We start from the raw sequence: 18011 nt of genomic DNA, 5'->3' as shown, positions 1-18011 counted from the left end.
CAGGGCTGCATCTACCTCTGCGGCATTTCTGAGAGGGGTCCCTACCAGGGACATCCTAGAAGTTGCTACCTGGAACTCTGTACATACCTTCACCAAGCATTACCACTTGCCTGTCTTTTCTAAATCCAGAGCTGGATTTGCCACTGCAGTCTTGCAGGGATTAATAGCTGGCACTAATGGTCTTTAACTTTCTCCTCCCTTCCTTAGCTTTGGGAATCAACCCAAATGTGATGACTGCAACAGTGAAACACGAAGAACATAGTACAGTTGAGTACAGTTACCATAAATGTAGATGTTCGAGTGTATTCACTGTTGCAGTCCTGGTTAACCTCCCTCCAGCCCCCTGACTTCTCTTGCCTCTACCTTTCCTTCCTGTTTGGCATATATTATATCATGTGTATTTGCTTTTTGCTTGGGGTGTACCATACCATATAATTGTTCCCTGTTGCGGGGGCACCTGACATCTGGGGCAAGAAAAACGATGTAATGGCGTTGGGTGCATGTTTTATACCCCTGACAACCTGACGTCAAGGAAGAAGCGACAGCATCCAACAGAAATCCGAAGACTGGTATTCGGGCCGGCTGAGGGCTACCTGCAGGCAGGTAACCCAAATGGTGATGACTGCAACAATGAATACACTCGAACATCTACATTTATGGCAAGTGTACACAACTGTACTTGTTGAAGAATCTGACCTTAATAATTGCACTGGAACCATATGCTCAGTGTTGATAATTGTTACATGTGACACTCTTTTACAGGGCACAAATTTTGTCCACGCTTGTCTTTTACAACTGTATATGCATCTGTCAAGTTTCAGTTAAACAGTTCTGTTTTGTGTTTAGATTGCAGATGCACATGCTGAATGGGGCTCTCTTAGCACTGCTTTTCCCTGTTGTTAATACTCGACTGGTGAGTACTGCATTTTGCTTCCCAAGTCATCTTTTCTTTTTTTATGTTCTGCAAACATTCCTGCTTGTTTTAATGAAAGAGTAGCAAAACTGTTTTGAGCCACAGAGATGCTACCTTTTTTGTTATTAATAGTTACCAGTTGCCTTTGGTGTAGTTTGACTTCTGTTCTGTGCTGTCAGAGTTCTTGATTTGGTTAAAACATTTAATGTTAAGTTGTCCAGTCTTGCCTTCGTTCGTACTGGAAGGGTTCGGAGCCAATCCTCAGCTCTGACTCGGCCACTTTCTATAGCTCGAGAGCTCTTTACTGGCTCGAGGCTACCCCTTATCCCAGAATGCCCAGCGTCAGCTACCCAGATCTTGTTTGCCGCTTCAGCTGCGAGGTTGTGTCGATACTGGCTCAGGCTTAGTATAACTTTTTTCTCTGTTTAAAGTTAAATAATTTACTTGAAAAGTAAGTATTTTTTTTACTGATTTAAAGCAGTTTGTAAGTTTATTTAGTCGTAAACCCCTTATCTCATTCTTTGCTGTGTTTTTGTGCTGTGTTGGCCGTCGCCCCTTAGTCGCTAGGCCTTCTATTTTTCCCTGAAATCGTTTAAGTTAGAGAGTTCTTCCCTCCCCCCCCTTAAGGACAGCCGTTTAAGTTAGAGGCTCTCCTTTAAGGTTTTTATCAATATAATTTTTTATTGTTGTAGTGTGTCTTTTTGTGTGGTACTTCCTTCTTTTTTTCTTAGAATGTCCAAGGAAGTTAAAACCTCAGGGTTTAAAAAGTGCATCTCATGCCGTCAGAAGATGTCTGCGACAGATGGGCACACTAGTGTATATTGCTTGGGAGCTATGCACCTGCAGGACTCTCTTGCTCTATTTGTCATGCCTTTAGTCCAAGGGTCCTGCAGGAGCAGAAAAACAAGCTAATCTTCCGTGGATTGTTGAAACAGGATTCTCCGGCTAAAGCATCTCAGCCAGTGAAATCTTTGAAGTCAGTCAAGCTGTCGGCTCCATGTTCGGAACCAACCTGTGAGCTTGACAGGCCAAGTGTGTCGGTGCCCGCTAGCACAGACAAGACTACTCCTCCGTCAACTCCAACTGTTACCTCGGAGCCATCTTGGAGCCACAAACTAGCTAGGTCTCCTTCATTGGAGCCGATTCGCGTGGTGCCACAATCACCCTTACTTAAGAGAAAAGCCAGTCATTGCTCATCTTCCCACTCCTCTCGATCCTCAAGGTTATTGGATCAGGAAGTGGAGAAAGAGTGGTCAGTAGGTTGCGGAAGTCACAGGCCCTTGCAAAAATGCTTTTGAGCCCGCCTCAACAGGCCTTGGCTCCATCCGCTTCGATATCGATTCCTCCTTCGACTATGCTTAGTTTGGAGCCGGAGTCCATGGACATTCCAGTAGTGGTTCCTTTGGCTCCGATGAAATCCTCTTTGGCTCCGATTACCTCAGTTCTTCCTTCTATCGAGGTACCTGGGTGCCGAAGCTCTCTCATTGGCACCGAGGTGGAAGTGGCATCGGACCCTTGTCCGACCCCGCTCTCCCTCTCGGAGCATCGGCTCAGTTTAGCTCGGCTCCCACATCGGCCTCGGAGCAGTCACCCTCAGCGCAGAGTGGGATTCCTGTCTCTTTGGAGCCGGAGCCCTCTTTGTGTCGAGACAGTGATGATTTCTAGGTCATGTGGAGAGTGCTGTCCCCACAGACTGTCCCAATATCGGTCCCATCGGCTCTGCCCCCTTCGGTGCCTGTGTCAACCTCTGCTCCTCCTCCAGCTTTCATTGTACCCAATTGCCTGGCAAAATATTACAAAAGACAAATGGGTCCTATCCATTCTATCCGGAGGTTACAAAATTCCCATCCATCAACCCCCTCTTGTTTCAAAAAATCCATCCCAGATGTTCCACCCAATCTAAGGGATAAGGCAGTCACAGAAGTTTCAAGACTGCTAGAAAAAAAGAGCCATCCAGGAAGTCCCCGCAGACCAAGTAAGATCCAGAACCTGCTCAAGATTCTTTTTACTGCCCAAAAAGACAGGGGACTGGAGACCAATTCTTGATCTCAGCAGATTAAACAAATCTGTACAAAAAGAAAAGTTCCGGATGGTAACACTGCAGTCCATTCTCCCCTTTCTGATTCATGACAATTGGATGTGTTCCACAGATCTTCAGGACGCTTACTATCATATAAAAGTGGACAGACTGTCCAGGAGATTTCTACCCTTCCGTCTAGGGGCCAGTCATTACCAATTCAGAGCTCTGCCCTTTGGTCTCACCACAGCCCCCAGGGTGTTCGCCAAATGCATGGCAGTAGTCTAGGATTCAAGGTGTTTCCTTATCTAGATGACTGGCTCCTCACTGTTACCACCAGGCAACAACTTATAGAGGCACGAGATTACACCATCACATCCTGTGCTCAACTAGGCATCACAGTAAACTTTGAAAAATCTGCCTTGTTGTCCTGTGAATCTATTACATACATAGGAGCAGAGCTAGACACTACATTCGCGGAGGCTGTCAGTACTAATCTGCCCAAACAACAGAGACCTCCAAAGCTGAAATGCAAGCAACCTCCACCCCCCAACACAACCCAAATGACATATAGCCCACATACTCAGTGTGCCACTCAACTACAGCCCATAAGGCATAACATACCCAGCACTCCAGTCTTAGGTGACTCTATAGTCAGGCACACTGATGTTCCACTCACCAGGCTAAACAAGGAAAAAGTTACTGTCAGGTGCCTGTCAGGTGCCAGAATCCGCCACATAACGCACGTACTCAGGTCACTCCACAACAAGTACAAATATGACTCCGTCATTGTCCATGTTGGTGTGAATGTCCTGAGACGTACCTCCCTGGACTACATGAAAAGAGACATGGAGGAGCTCTCTGATCTTGTAGCCCAGGCTGGTATGACCCTAGCCCTGAGTAGCATCCTGCCATCACCCAAAATGACACCACAATACAAGGACAAAATGATTGAGTTTAACAATTGGCTATGCTTCTGGTGTCATTCTAAGGGAATCCAGTATCTGTCTGCCTGGGATGACATGATCGACAGACCACGCTGCTTTGCCAGAGATGACCTGCGCCTGTCGCCCTTGGGATTCCGGATACTGGCAAAGGCTCTTGCCACCCCTATAGTGCCTTTTTTAGGCAACGTTCAAATGACAAATTCACTACCGTAACAGGTACAAGCAAGCAAAATCTGAGGGTAGTGCTACTCAGTGCTAGAAGTCTAAACCTCAAAATGCACTCACTCGAGGCTCTTCTTAAAATGGAGAACATTGACATCTTTGCAGTGACAGAGACCTGGTTCAAAGCTCCAGAGAGCACCCCTGCATTATCAGGCTATAATTCATACCACACCTTCTGGCCACCAAACCCGGACCGAAACACTAAAGGTGGCGGCGTCCATATTCATTAAGGATATCCACACCTCCAAGCTAGTTGCTCAGCATAATGCATCCGAGATTATCCAAGTGTAACTAACTCTGGGCAAGACCGCAATCCAAATTGTAGCTTGCTACAGACCCCCCACCATGCCCCAGGATTCCCACTCCTGTTTTCTTGATACACTGGAAAATATTAGAGTACAACCTAACACCCTAATAATGGGCAATTTCAACTACCCTACCATTAACTGGGAAAACTACTCATGTACCAACTCTTGTGCTCAACGTTTTCTGGAATTCATAAATTCCAATGCCATGGATCAACTTATCCACACCCCCACCATAGGCAGGAATATCCTAGACCTGGTTATTACCAACATGGGCAACCAGTGCTCCACACCACAGGTCAATTCCTCGTTGGTCAGATCCGACCACAAGCTAATCACCCTAGACATCCACATCCCTCCCCTACCCCCCATTAGGGAAACCACAGTAAAAAATGTCTCCAAAGCCAACTTTACGCTTCGTAAGACAGAAGTGGCAAACTTCACGACACCCATGCTGATGGACAATAGAGGTATGACTGCTGAATCCTACACAAATGCACTTTATAAGCACTTACATGAGTGCATGGATCATGCAATCCCTAACAGAACCAAGATGCTATCCTACAAAAAAAGGAAGCCAATCTGGTGGTCCCCTGCCATAAACAAACTCTACAACAGAAGAAAGAAACTGTTGCAAAAAAGAGTAAAATCCCATGATTGGAGAAACTCCCTGGTCAGCCTCAGTAAGAAGCTGAGATCCCTCATAAAATCCTCCAAAGCTAGTTATGAAAAAAAAATCGCCACAGACTCTAAAGACAACCACAAAGCATTCTACAGCTATGTCAAGAATCTCAATGGCAACACTCAGATCTGCTCTGAGTTACAGCACAATGGCACTAAATATACAGAACCAACTAATATTGCCAACATCCTGGCAGATAGGTTCAGTGCTAACTTTACCCTGCTGTCATACCCTAAAGAGCCCATCTCTACACCAGAAGAATGCAAAGTTCCTGTAATCACGGCTGCACAGGTAAGAACACACTATCCAAAGCCAAGAACACTGCATCCATGGGGCCTGACGACATACCAGGCTGTGTTCTACATGAACTACAGAATGAACTGGCACCCCATTTAAGAACCATGTTCAGTCATAGCCTCGCCTCAGGCTATGTGCCCACTGAATGGTGCACAGCGACATTTATCCCACTCCACAAAGGGGGAGCCACCACAGACCCTGGAAACTACTGCCTCATTAGCCTAATGAGCCTGGTATGCAAGGCTATGGAAAGTATCATCATGGAACGTATAAACAATGACACTGGTAATCTCCAAACTCAGGACCCCACCCAGTTCAGGTTTGTAAAAGGCAGATTATGTCTCCTAAACCTGATAGACTTCTTTGAAGCAGTCACCAAAGCCATAGATGAGGATAAGGTGGTTTACACAGCCTATCTAGATCTCGCCAAGGCTTTCGACACCATCCTCCACTCTGGAATTATAAATAAACTCACTAAACTAGGTATAAATCCCTGTCACAAGATGGGTTGCCAACTGGCTCACTGACAGAACCCACACTGTCAAAGTAGCAGACTCCAAATCCAACTTCAGACCAGTGACAAGTGGAGTACCACAGGGTTCAGTCCTGGGTCCTCTCCTGTTTGGTATCTACTTCTCTGAAGTACAGGCTAACACAGAAGGTCTTTGGCTAATGAAGTTCGCAGATGACTGCAAACTAGGAGCCATAATCAAAACTCCAAATGATGTGGACATCCTACAAAAGGGCCTTGCTGAGACAGATGCCTGGTGTCAAGCTCAATGCCAAAAAGTGTATTGTCATCCCTTTTGGTAAAAACTCAGTACCCATGAACTACCACATAGGCGGTAGTCTACTTAACACTGAAAGTGTGATGAGACCTTGGGACACAGGTGGACAGTAGTCTGTCTTTTGATAGTCACATCGCCACAGTAGTCATGAAATCCTTCTATGTGGCACACCTCATCACAAAAGGTTTCTCATCCAGGAAAAAAGAGGTCATTTTTCCCCTCTACTCGTCACTCATTAGACCCATTATAGAGTACAATGCCCCTTTTGGTATGTACCTCACAAGACATCTACAACAACTGGAAAGGCCACAGAAATACCTCACAAAGAGGATTACCGGCCTCAAACAGATGCCTTATGCAGACAGTCTCAAAAAACTGCAGCTTTACTCCGTTGCATATCGCCTACTCAGAAAATAATTTTCTTTGTTGGTGAAAGCCAGGGTACCTTTGGCTAGGCTTATATAGGTCCTAGGGCCAATAGCCTAGTACCTACCTATGAAACCTATATACTGGAAAGATGGATTCAAATTAAAATGTTTCCACCTTTTCAGTAAATCTGGATAGGTGTCCTGTAGGTAGGCATCTTAAGAATACGTAAACCCCTTGGAACGATTTTTAAATTGATGTATGCTGTAAATGAGAATTGTTGCCACTGTAGCCGTATGCTTATATATATTTTATATATATATATATATATATATATATATATATATATATATATATATATTACTTTAAATCTTCAATTGTTTGTCTAATTTTTTTATTAATTTTAATTGATGTGTAATTAACTAGCTGTATATAAAGCTTGTGTATTCCAGTTTTAGTCTTCCTCCTGATGAAGCAGAAATCTCTGTGAAAGTACTTTGTACCAACAAATAGTATATGGTATGTCTTGTGGTTCTGGTACAGTTTCTTCATTTTTGATGAGTACTGTTTCTGTTACTGCACTAGTTTGTTGGCAAGGTATTCTTTATTTTGAACCCCTAGCGAGATATCACATGAGGCTGCTTCAGTGGCTTTTGGCATCACAATGGTCACTTCTCACACACCCCATGCCCCCATCCAGTCTTGATGACAAACAGCTGCACAAAGGATTTATCTTGGTGGATGAAGCCAGAAGAAAATGTATGGAGTTGTCCCTTTTCCCCGTTCCACCCCAAGGCCATAGTGACCATGGACACTTCCCAGATAGGGTAGTGGGGTCATTTCCTGGGGAAGACTGTCTAAGGCACTTGGTCTCCAAAAGAGGCCAATTTGCACATCAGTGTCCTAGAACTGAGAGCGGTGCTTTTAGAGTTGCAAGCCTTTCAGTCTGCCCTTCCAACACGGGCAGTTGCTATCCAATCAAACAACATGTCCATAGTCTGGTATATCAACAAACGGGGAAACCAGATCCTACCCTCTATGTCGGGAAGCCCTAAGAGTTTGGCAATGGGAAATTGCTTCCAACTGCTTTTTGATAGCACTGCGTATCCTAGGGAACTCCAACGTGATTGCAGACAAACTGAGCAGGTGTATCCTTCTGCCTCAATAGTGGTCTGTCAGTCCCAATGTAGCGATGAAGATCTTTCATCGATGGGGTCAGCTTGCTGCGATCTATTCGCCTCTCCCATAAACCACAAATGCAGCAGCTACTTTGCCTTGATTTCCTCATGAGGAGAGTCCCCGAGAGATGCACTTCTTCATGATTGGCCCCTGGGACTTTTGCACCTTACTGGCCTCGTCAAGCCTGGTTTCTCTTTCTTTTGCCTCACCTGGTTCACCTGCCGTGGATTCTGGATCCAATCCAGACATGCTGTCTCACCCTCAGTGCTTGGTGCATACCAGCCTTCAACTTCTCAAGCTGACTGCTTGGTTTCTCCAATTCCAGTAATTGTCAGGCAGAGCAACTTGTCTTCCCCATTGCAGAAGATACTTCTGGCTTCACATAAGCCGTCCACCAGAAAAATTTACCTAAGTAAAAAGGTTCATAGATAGGTACTAGGCTATCTGTTCCGAGAGCATTTATAAGCCTAGCCAGAGTGTGTCGGCTTTCGCCGCCCCATTGATTAATTAACTGATCCTCTGTCAAGCAGAGCCAATGAAGTGATCCCAGGGGTGTATTTTCTGTTACCCATCCGCTTGTCAAGGTTTCTCTTGAAGAGTGTTAGTGAGGGGCTCTGCCTGATGTAATTTGGAATTTTGTTCCTAAGCATGGGGAGTCTCTGTGACAGGAAACTATCCCTCCAGCATGTTCTGTTTATTGTTGTGGCGAGGTTTAGCTCACTAGAGCGTGTGGCTCGCAGTGACTTGGATTTCTTTAGGTGGAGCATGTCCATCAATTCAGAGTTGGACATGGCTTTGTAAGTCAGGCAGAGATCACCTCTGAGTAACTGACATGCCACTGAGGACAGCCGGAGTTTTTTCAGTTGGGCTGCATAGGACATATGTTTGAGGCCAGCAATCCTCTTGAAGTACTTTTGTGGTCTTTCCAGCTGTTGGAAGTGTCTTGTGAGGTACATCCCAAATGGGGCATTGTACTCTATGATGGGTTTAATGAGTGACGAGTAGAGGGGCACTATAACCTCTGTATTTCTAGATGCGAACCCTTTAGTAATTAGATGGGCCACATAGAAGGATTTCCTAACTACTTTGGCAATATGATTGTCAAAGGAGAGATTACTATCTACCTGGGTCCCTAGATGTCTTATTACCTCTTCTGTATTAAGGGGACTGCCACCTATGTGGTAATTTGTGTGTGTTTTATTTTTCCCAAATGGGATGACTATGCATTTTTTGGCATTTAGCTTGAGGCCATGACTTTGACATCAGGTGTCCATCTCAGTAAGGCCCTTTTGGAGGATGTCCGTGTCAGGCGGAGAGTCAATTATGGCTCCCAGTTTGCAGTCATCGGCAAACTTGGTTAGCCATAGTCCTCCTGTGTTTGCCTGTACTTCTGAGAAGTATATGCCAAACAGTAGGGGTCCCAGGACCAAGCCTTGCGGGACACCACTTGTGACTGGTTTAGAGTCGGACCTGGAGCCTGCTGTTCTTACCATGTGAGTTCTGTCTGTAAGCCAGTTGGCAACCCATCTCATGACGTAGGGGTTTATGTTCAGGCTGGTGAGTTTTTCTGTAATACCAGAGTGGGGAATGGTGTCGAAAGCCTTGACAACGTCAAGGTAGGCTGTTTGAACCACCTTTCCCTTGTCTATGGCCTTGGTGACTGTCTCGAAGAAGTCAACCATGTTTAGTAGGCATGATCTGCCCTTAACAAAGCCAAACCGGGTTGGTTCAAGTGTTTGGAGTTTCCCAATGTCTTTGTTATTGAGTTCCATGATGATGCGCTCCATAGCCTTGCAGAATAGACTAGTCAGGCTTATGGGGCAATAGTTACCAGGGTCAGTTGTGGCCCCTCCTTTGTGGAGAGGAATAACCGTTGCTGTGCGTCATTTTGTGGGCACCTAGCCTGTGGAGAGGCTGAGGTTGAACAGCGTGTTTTGGTGAGGGTTTAGTTCGTGCAAGACGCAGCCTGGGACACCATCTGGTCCCATTGACGCTGTGTTTTTGGCTTTTGAAAGGGCTGTTTTCACCTGTGCATCTGTGATTTTGTGGGACACTACACTTTTCCGGTATTGTTGTGGGCCCTTTTGGAGGTGAGAGGGGGGGTGAAGTTTGCACTGAATCTGCCAGGATGTTGGCAATATCAATAGGTTCAGTATATTTTGTGCTATTTTGCACTAGTTCAGTGCATATCTGCGAGTTGCCACTTAGATTCTTAACATAGCGAAAGAAGGCTTTGTGGTTATCTTTTGAATCCTTGGCTATTTTTTTTTTTGAAGTTAGCCTTGGATGATTTCATGAGGGACCTTAGTTTCTTACTGATACTGATCAGGGATGTCTTTCCTTCTTGGGATTTGCTTTTTTTCTGAACTAGTTTCCTCCTCCTATTGTATAGCCTGTTTTATTGCAGGGGTCCACCAAACTGGTTTCCTTCTTTTAGAGGAGTGAGTCTTGGTTTTGCTAGGGATGGCACGATCCATGCATCCTTGTAGGTGCTCATAGAGTGCATTTGTAAAGGTTTCTGCATCTTGGGCAGCGTTATCCTTTAGCGTGGGGGCTGTGAAACTTACCACCTCTGTCTTAAGTAAGGTGAAGTTTGCTTTAGAAAAGTTTTTTACTGTGGTTTCCTTAGTTGGGGGTGGTGGTGGGGTGTGGACATCCAGAGTGATTCATTTATGGTCTGATCTAAGCAGTGACGGGTTTACCTCCGGTGTGGAACACCTGTCGCCCATGTTGGTGATGACCAGGTCCAATATGTTTTAACCTCTGGTTGGGGAGTTTACCAGCTGATCCAGGACGTTTGAGTTGATGAATTCCAGGAAGCGCTGGGCCTGGGAATTTGTACTAGAGTAGTTTTCCCAGTGAATGGTAGGGTAATTGAAATTGCCCAATATCAGGGTGTTCAGTAGGACCGTCATGTTTTCCAGTGTCTCCAGAAAGGTGGAGTGTTGGTCCTGGGTCATGGAGGGTGATCTGTAGCAGGCCACAATTTGCATTGCAGATTTGCCCGATGTTAGTTGCACATGGATGATCTCAGAGGTATAATGCTGCACCACTAACCTGGAGGTGTATTTATCCTTGATGAATATGGATACACCCCCTCTTTTTGTGTTTCGGTCCATGTTCTGTGGCTGAAATGTGTGGTATGAGTTGTAGCCCGATAGTGCTGGGGTGCTCTGGGGAGCCTTGAACCAGGTTTCAGTTACTGCACAGATGTCGACATTTTCCATACTGAGGAGTGCTTCGAGCGCGTGCATTTTGAGATTTAAACTCCTGGCGGTGAGTAGCATAACCCTCAGCGTTTTTGTTAATTGTGCTGTTTATGGAGGTGGGTTTGATTTTTCAGCCTTGCCTAAAAAAGGCACTATGGGGGCAGCAAGAGCCTTGGCCATTATTCGAAAGCCTAGGGGTGACAGGTGCAAGCCGTCTCTTGCGAAGCACTGCGGCTTGTCGAGCATGTCGTCCCAGGCTGACACACTGGATCCCCTTTGAATGACACCAGAAGCTTAGCCAGTTGTTGAAGTTGATCATTATTTCTTTATACTGAGGTATCATTATTGGTGAGGGCAGGATGCTACTCAGGGTCAGGGTCATACCAGCCTGGGCTGCATGATCAGAGAGCTCTTCCATGTCTCTTTTCATGTAGTCCAGGGAGGTACATCTCAGGTCATTCACACCAACATGAACAATGACAGAGTCATACTTGTACTTGTTCTGAAGTGACCTGAGTGCTTGTGTTATGTGGCGGATTCTGGCTCCCGACAGGCAGCTAACAGTAACCTTCTGCTTGTCCAGCCTAGTGAGTGGGACGTCAGTGTGCCCGACTATAGAGTCACTTATTACTAGTGTGTTAGGTATGTTATTTCGCCTTAAGGGCTGTGATTGTGTGGCACACTGATTTTGTGTTTTATGTGTTGTCTGGTTTGTGACGGGAAGTGCAGGTTGTTTGGGTGTCTGCTTTGGAGGTCTCTGATGCTTTTGTAGGTTTTTATTTAGAGCCTCCGAGTATGAATTTGTGTATTTATGTGTATTTTTTGCCAGTGCTGTTTTAGTAGGTCTGTGTGCGGCTGGAAGTGTGGTGCAAGTGTTAACCTTCTCCTCTTGACTGTCTGTTCCAGTCTTGGGTGGAGACAACTTAGCTTCCAGTTTGGCTGTATAATTGCATCTCTCGCATATGTTAGTGTTTTGTGGTAGGAGGAGAGGGTTGTCTGTGTGCATGAGTCAGTTGTAACATTGCCTCAGGATACCCAGATTCACCAGCTGCACTGGAGATTGCACCTGAAGTTGCCCTTTGGTCATGCCTGAATAGTAGGGTGAGCTGCTTAGTCGCTTGGTTGGTGAGGGGTGAATAAAGAGCCTTGCCCTGCTTGGGCAATCAGTGTCAGGGTGTATTAGTGCTTGCTATTAGGTCTGAGCGAGTGCTTAGGTTGAGAGTTAGACTAGTTTCAAGGGAAAAACTGAAGACGAGACTTAGTGGAGCCGGGAATAATTTAACTGTAGCTAACTGGCACTGCCCAGTGCGCAGAACCGTGCAAACGCGTTTTTTTATAGTAGGGAAATGAAAGAGAGAGAAATTAGTCCAAAATGGCCAAAAACATATTAACTACTGGGCTGGAACCACTCCTCCAGGGACAGATAGGTTGCTCAGAGCTCCCCTCTGTCACAGGTGAACAGAGAAACTTCCTTCTATCCAAGTAAGGTATGGGCAACTCAGAAACTAGTATCACAGCCCTGAATTCAGCACTAGCCTGAAAACTGGACTATACTAGCTTAGAAAGGTGGGAAACAAGGAATTTTTTTTTTTTTTTTTTTTTTTTTTATAAAGATAAGGCAAAAACAGTAAAAAATACACTTAAAACGGCTTTACACGATCAGAAAAGGCTATCACACTTTAGTGTGTAGCCTACAACAGTTAGACAAATTATTTAAACAAAAAACAACTTTTTAAAAGTGCAGGCAGTCAAATAAGTACAATATGTGAAAAAAACAAGCTTTTACATCACAATAAATGCTGGAAAATCTGCGTTTAGATGGAAAACAGTTAAGTACACCAAGAAAGTACAGAAAAATTATAATCACTCTAAAGTCTCTCTTCTAAGCTAGAAGGCTTGTATCAGTTTAAGGCTTTCTAGTGCTACCTAGTAGGTTAGTTACAGGAAAGATGGGAAACAAGCGCAGATGTGGCCTTTTAAACCAGAAAGTTGAAAGAGATGGACAAACTGTCCAAATGGTCAATAAACTCCCAATTTCTGGGCCAAGAACCTCTCCTGTCATGGTAGACAGGCTACCTAGTGCTTACCACTCCCACTGATGAGCTAGAAGGCTTTCTTCCAACACAGAAAGGCTTGCGGGGCTCAGAAGCTTGCCAACAGTCCTGGGTATAGCAACTCTGTATCTGGACTAGACTAGTTACAGGAAAGGTGGGAAACAAGTGCAAGTGCGGCTTTTAAACCAGAACGTTGAAAGAGATGGAAAAAACTGCCCAAACGGCCAGTAGCTACAATTTCTGGGCCAGGAACCACTCCTCTTGTGGTAGATAAGCTACCTAATGCTTGCCACTCCAACTAATAAGCTAGAAGGATTCCCTCCAACACAGAAAGGCTTGGGGGGCTCAGAAGCTTACAAACAGTCCTGGATACAGAAGATCTGTACCTGGACTAGATTAGTTACAGGAAAGGTGGGGAACAAGTACAAACATAGGCTTTTAAGCCAGCAAGTTGAAAGAGATGGAAAACTGCCCAAATGGCCAAATAAACTACAATTTCTGGGCCAAAACTCACTCTTCCCCTGGAGGATAGGATACCTAGTGCTTACCACTCCCACTGATAAGCTAGAAGGCTTCCCTCCAACACAGAAAGGCTTGGGGGGCTCAGAAGCTTACTAAGAATCCTGGATACAGCTACTCTGTAACCGGACTAGGCTAGTTATAGGAAAGGTGGGAAACAGGCACAAGTGTGGTTTTCAAACCAGAAAGTTGAAAGAGATGGAAAAAAAAACACTCAAACAGTCAATAGCTACAATTTCTGGGCCAGGGACCACTCCTCTTGTGGTAGATAGGCTTCCTGATGCTTACCACTCCCACTGATAAGCTAGAAGGCTTCCCTACAGTACGGAAAGGCGTGGGGGGCTCAGAAGCTTACAGAGAGTCCTGGATACAGCAAATCTGTACCTGGACTAGACTAGTAACAGGAAAGGCACGAAACAAGCGCAAACAGACTTTTAAATCAGAAGGTTGAAAGAGATGGAAAAGCTTCCCAAACGGCCAATAAACTATAATTTTTGGGCCAGAAACCACTCCTCTTGTGGTACATAGGTTACCTAGTCCTTACAACTCCCACTGATAAGCTAGAAGGCTTCTCGCCAATACAGAAGGGCTTGGTGGGGGGGGGGGCTCAGAAGCTTGCCAACAGTCCTGGATACAGCAAATCTATACCTGGACTACACTAGTTATAGGAAAGGCAGGGACCAAACGCAAAACGGGCTTTTAACCAGAAAGTAGAAAGAGATGGAAAAACTGCCCAAATGGCCAATAAACTATAATTTCAGGGCTAAAACCCACTCTTCCCATGGTATATAGGTTACCTAGTGCTTACCACTCCCACTGATAAGCTAGAAGGCTTCTCTCCAACACAGAAGGGCTTGGGGGGGGGGGGGCTCAGAAGCTTACCAACAGTCCTGGATACAGCAAGTCTGTATCTGGACTTGACTAGTTACAGGAAAGGCAGGAAACAAGCTTAGAATTTTTTTTTTGTTACAGAAAAGCAGCTAAAACAGCAGTAACTACAATTCAAATTGTAGTGCAGGCCAGCACACCCGAGTGTGTAGCAACACTAAGGCAAATACAGTTCAAATAAATGCAATTGTATTAACAAATGACTAAAAAACAAGTGCAGAAGGCAATAAATTAGAAGGCTACTAACAAGCAGTAATAAGTGCTGAGTAAGAGCGACTGAACAGATAATAGCATGCAGAACAACAACTAAGACAGTTACAGTAAGAGTAGCTAAACAGACTAAATATATATATATATGTGTGTGTGTGTATATGTATATATATATATATATATATATATATATATATATATATATGTATGTGTGTGTGTGTATATATATATATATATATATATATAATTTTTTTTTTGTTTGTTTTTTGAGGGAGGGAACAGAGCAGGATTAAGATGCTACAGGGTTTGTCCTTCCCAAATGCTCTTTGTACACAGTAGGAGTGCCTGAAATCAGAATATGATCTCACTGCACTCATTTGAGTGAGCAAATGAGATGGGCCCAGAAGGAGTATCCAAATACAAATCTACAAGAGGGGCAGGCAGTTTCAAAGCCACCAACATTAACACCAAAACAAGAACAGGGAGGTGGGTGGGGAAATAACTGTAGAGAGACAGCCACAACTTCAGTTGAGTTAATATTCAGTGAAAAACACAAATAAGTAAATTAAATACAGTACTATATGCAAAAGAGCAGATAAAAGTGTACTTAAATTCACTTATACGTCCAGCTGATTTCAGGTATATGTTAGCCGGCCAAAGCTCTGATATTAAGCAGCGATAGCTCAAAATGTACCACTTATATAAGGCAAGAATGTCAGTGTTGAGCTGAAACTACCCCCACTGCTATCAGTGGCTACACAGAAATTCTAAAAAGTACTCTGTAGAGAGACATAGAGAGAAATGCAAAAGATTCTCTATTTGGACGTGTACAAACAGCATTGATCCTTTCTTGGCACCAGTGGATAAAGTCCTGGAATACTTAGCCACTTTATTTCAGTTGGGAGCCTCAACTTCTACAATTAAGGTTCATCTGGCTGCCATTTCAAATTTTCATAATGGTTTTGATGATTTGTTTGTGTCTTTCGGCTTTTCCCGGTTAGGGGTCGCCACAGCAGAATTCCGGTCTACTAATGATTGGTAGGTGATTTTTACGTACCGGGTTACCAGCCCTGATGCACAACCCTCAACGAAGGCACGCCCCATTCACGTATGCCTCCACACAGAAGATGCTCTAGCTGAAAATCGAACGAGACGACGCCTTGCTATGAGGTAACAATGCTACCGCAGCACCACCACCGCAGTCTTGATGATCATTCCTTGATAATATCCTTGTCTGTGCAAAGTTTTTCTAAAAGGTGTTCAACATTTGAACTCCGCATTCAAATTTCCGGTAGCTCCTTGGGGGTTTGACCTTAGTTTTACAATGCCTAGTTCCTCAGCCCTTCGAGACAGCAGCCACTTGTGACCTCAATTTTTTATCTTAAAAAAAACTTTTCCTAGTGGCACTCACGTCATCTAGGAGCATACCTCTCAACCTGGAAACATCAAAAATCTGGACAAGGCCCATGAAAAATAGGTACAAATCTGTACACTGATTAACATAAAATTTGCATACATAATTACATAACCATGCCCACTCTGATGGAATTGTGGGATACCAACTTTCAAATGCAAACTGAAGAACAGAACCAAAATATAGCACCAGAGTCCCCCTGCAGCCATTACAATGTCCCATTACTTGGCTATTTCACCCCATTTACCATAAACACTAATGTGTGCATACTGCTTTACTTCTACAATGATTATTTGGATTTTATTTTTACATTTTATAGCACAATGCACAAACAATAGATATCTGCTAAACAAAGTAATACTGTCTCACAATGAAAATAGACTTGGCATTAAAACTCCTCTGTCCTTGAAACTCACATTCATTAAAACAGCATTGAAACCCACACCACATCCAAAGAAAATGCATCTGGCCAGTAGTAGATAAAGATTACCTTTGGGCTGTTTGCAAATCATAGGCCCCTTGCACACAAAACAAGAAACATACATGCGTTTTGATACACCTTCCTGACTTTATTAAATTATATTCCTTGTATAATACAGCACACTTGTTAGACTTATGTTAGAGTGCATTTGGAGGTTTGGAACTAGTCCTAGGGTTTTATATCATATGGTTGTTCCTCAGACAGAGCTTCCAGTTTTTCTTAGTGGTAGGCAAACTCGATCTGAGGTAATGGGAAGTGAGGCAATATGAGTAGAGCCTTAGCTTGAGAGTTTTTGGCTGGCGCGAGCTTTTTATAATGGCCGAGTCTGTTCCAAAGGATTGGAACCAAACCCTTCAATCAAGAATGAATAAAGATTAACATCATAGATGGAAAGTTATGGTAAGAACATAACTTTTTTTCTGATGCTGTTTGTTTTGTGGATGAGCAATAAATCCTTGGTGTAGGATCAGAGGACGCCTTGCCAGCTAGTCATAGATCACTGTGCATCAGTCTATAAGAGGCAGAGTTCAGAGAAAGAGCTTTAAGATGATCCACATATGACTTGCTGTTTATTCCGTGTATTCTTTTTGTGAGGCACCTCTGTGATCTCTCAAGTTGTTTCACATGCCTGGTTTGGTACATGCTGAATGGTGCATTATACTCTATTGTTCTGGTAAGAGCTAGTTGCAGTGGAACATTGACCTCCTTGGACCCTTGAATGCAATGCCTTTAGTAAATAAGTTGTGAAACGTAGAATGATTTTCTCACCATAGTAGACCTGTGGTGGTGAAAGGTCAGGTTACTGTCAACATGCCTTCCCAGATCCATAACCACTGGGTCTATTTTTAGGGGTGTATAATCAGTGTGGCAATTTCCAGGGATGGCAGTCTTTCCAAAGGGTGTTGTTATGCATATTTTATCATTGAGTTGTAGTCCATGGCTATGGCACCAGTTGTTTGCTTACATTAAGCCCTCTTGAAGGGTTATCTTTGTGTTCAGGGGATTCACTTGCAGGATTCTTACAGTTGTCCTTAGCTTGGGAGGCTATTTGTATCTCAAATTTGGCTTTGGTGGACTTGATTAGTCCCTGAGTTGCTTGTTAAGATTCATGAGTGAGGTTTTACCTTTCTGGACACCCCTTCCTGTTTTTGGACACTGTTTTCTTTCTTTTGTTGTACAACTTGTTTATAATGGGATTCTACCAAGATAATTTGTTTTTGGAGGTTGTCTCATGTTTATTTCAAGTAGATAAAGCTATCTCTGTGCAGATATTTACATGATTGTACAGGGTTTTAATGAACAATTTCACGTAGGCAGCTATATTCTCATGGTTTCAGAGTCATGGACTTTTGCTAGGCTATCATATAGGAGGTAGTTAGCCTTGGAATATATTTTAAATGATCCTGGGTTAGCTGTGGTCCCAGATGTAATGCTTATTTCAAGGGAGACAACTTTGTGGTCTGACCTTACCAATGAGGACATCACTCCCCCAGTGCATCATTCCCTGATGTTTGTGAAGC

At 44.0% G+C, this 18011-nt stretch overlaps 1 protein-coding gene across 1 annotated transcript in view; it reads left to right on the top strand.

The window, feature by feature from the left end:
- TMEM164 (transmembrane protein 164) overlaps positions 1 to 18011 on the top strand; it is a 1027811-nt gene that overhangs the window by 506807 nt on the left and 502993 nt on the right. The window contains exon 3 of the mRNA XM_044057200.1: positions 847 to 913. Within this exon, the coding sequence (XP_043913135.1) occupies positions 847 to 913 (67 nt within the window). The remainder of the gene's footprint in view (positions 1 to 846; positions 914 to 18011) is intronic.

Source organism: Protopterus annectens, chromosome 15.part0 (assembly GCF_019279795.1).
Source record: "Protopterus annectens isolate FY-2018-M chromosome 15.part0, PAN1.0, whole genome shotgun sequence".
Taxonomy (NCBI): domain Eukaryota; kingdom Metazoa; phylum Chordata; order Ceratodontiformes; family Protopteridae; genus Protopterus; species Protopterus annectens.
This window is presented reverse-complemented; position numbering and strand designations above follow the sequence as displayed.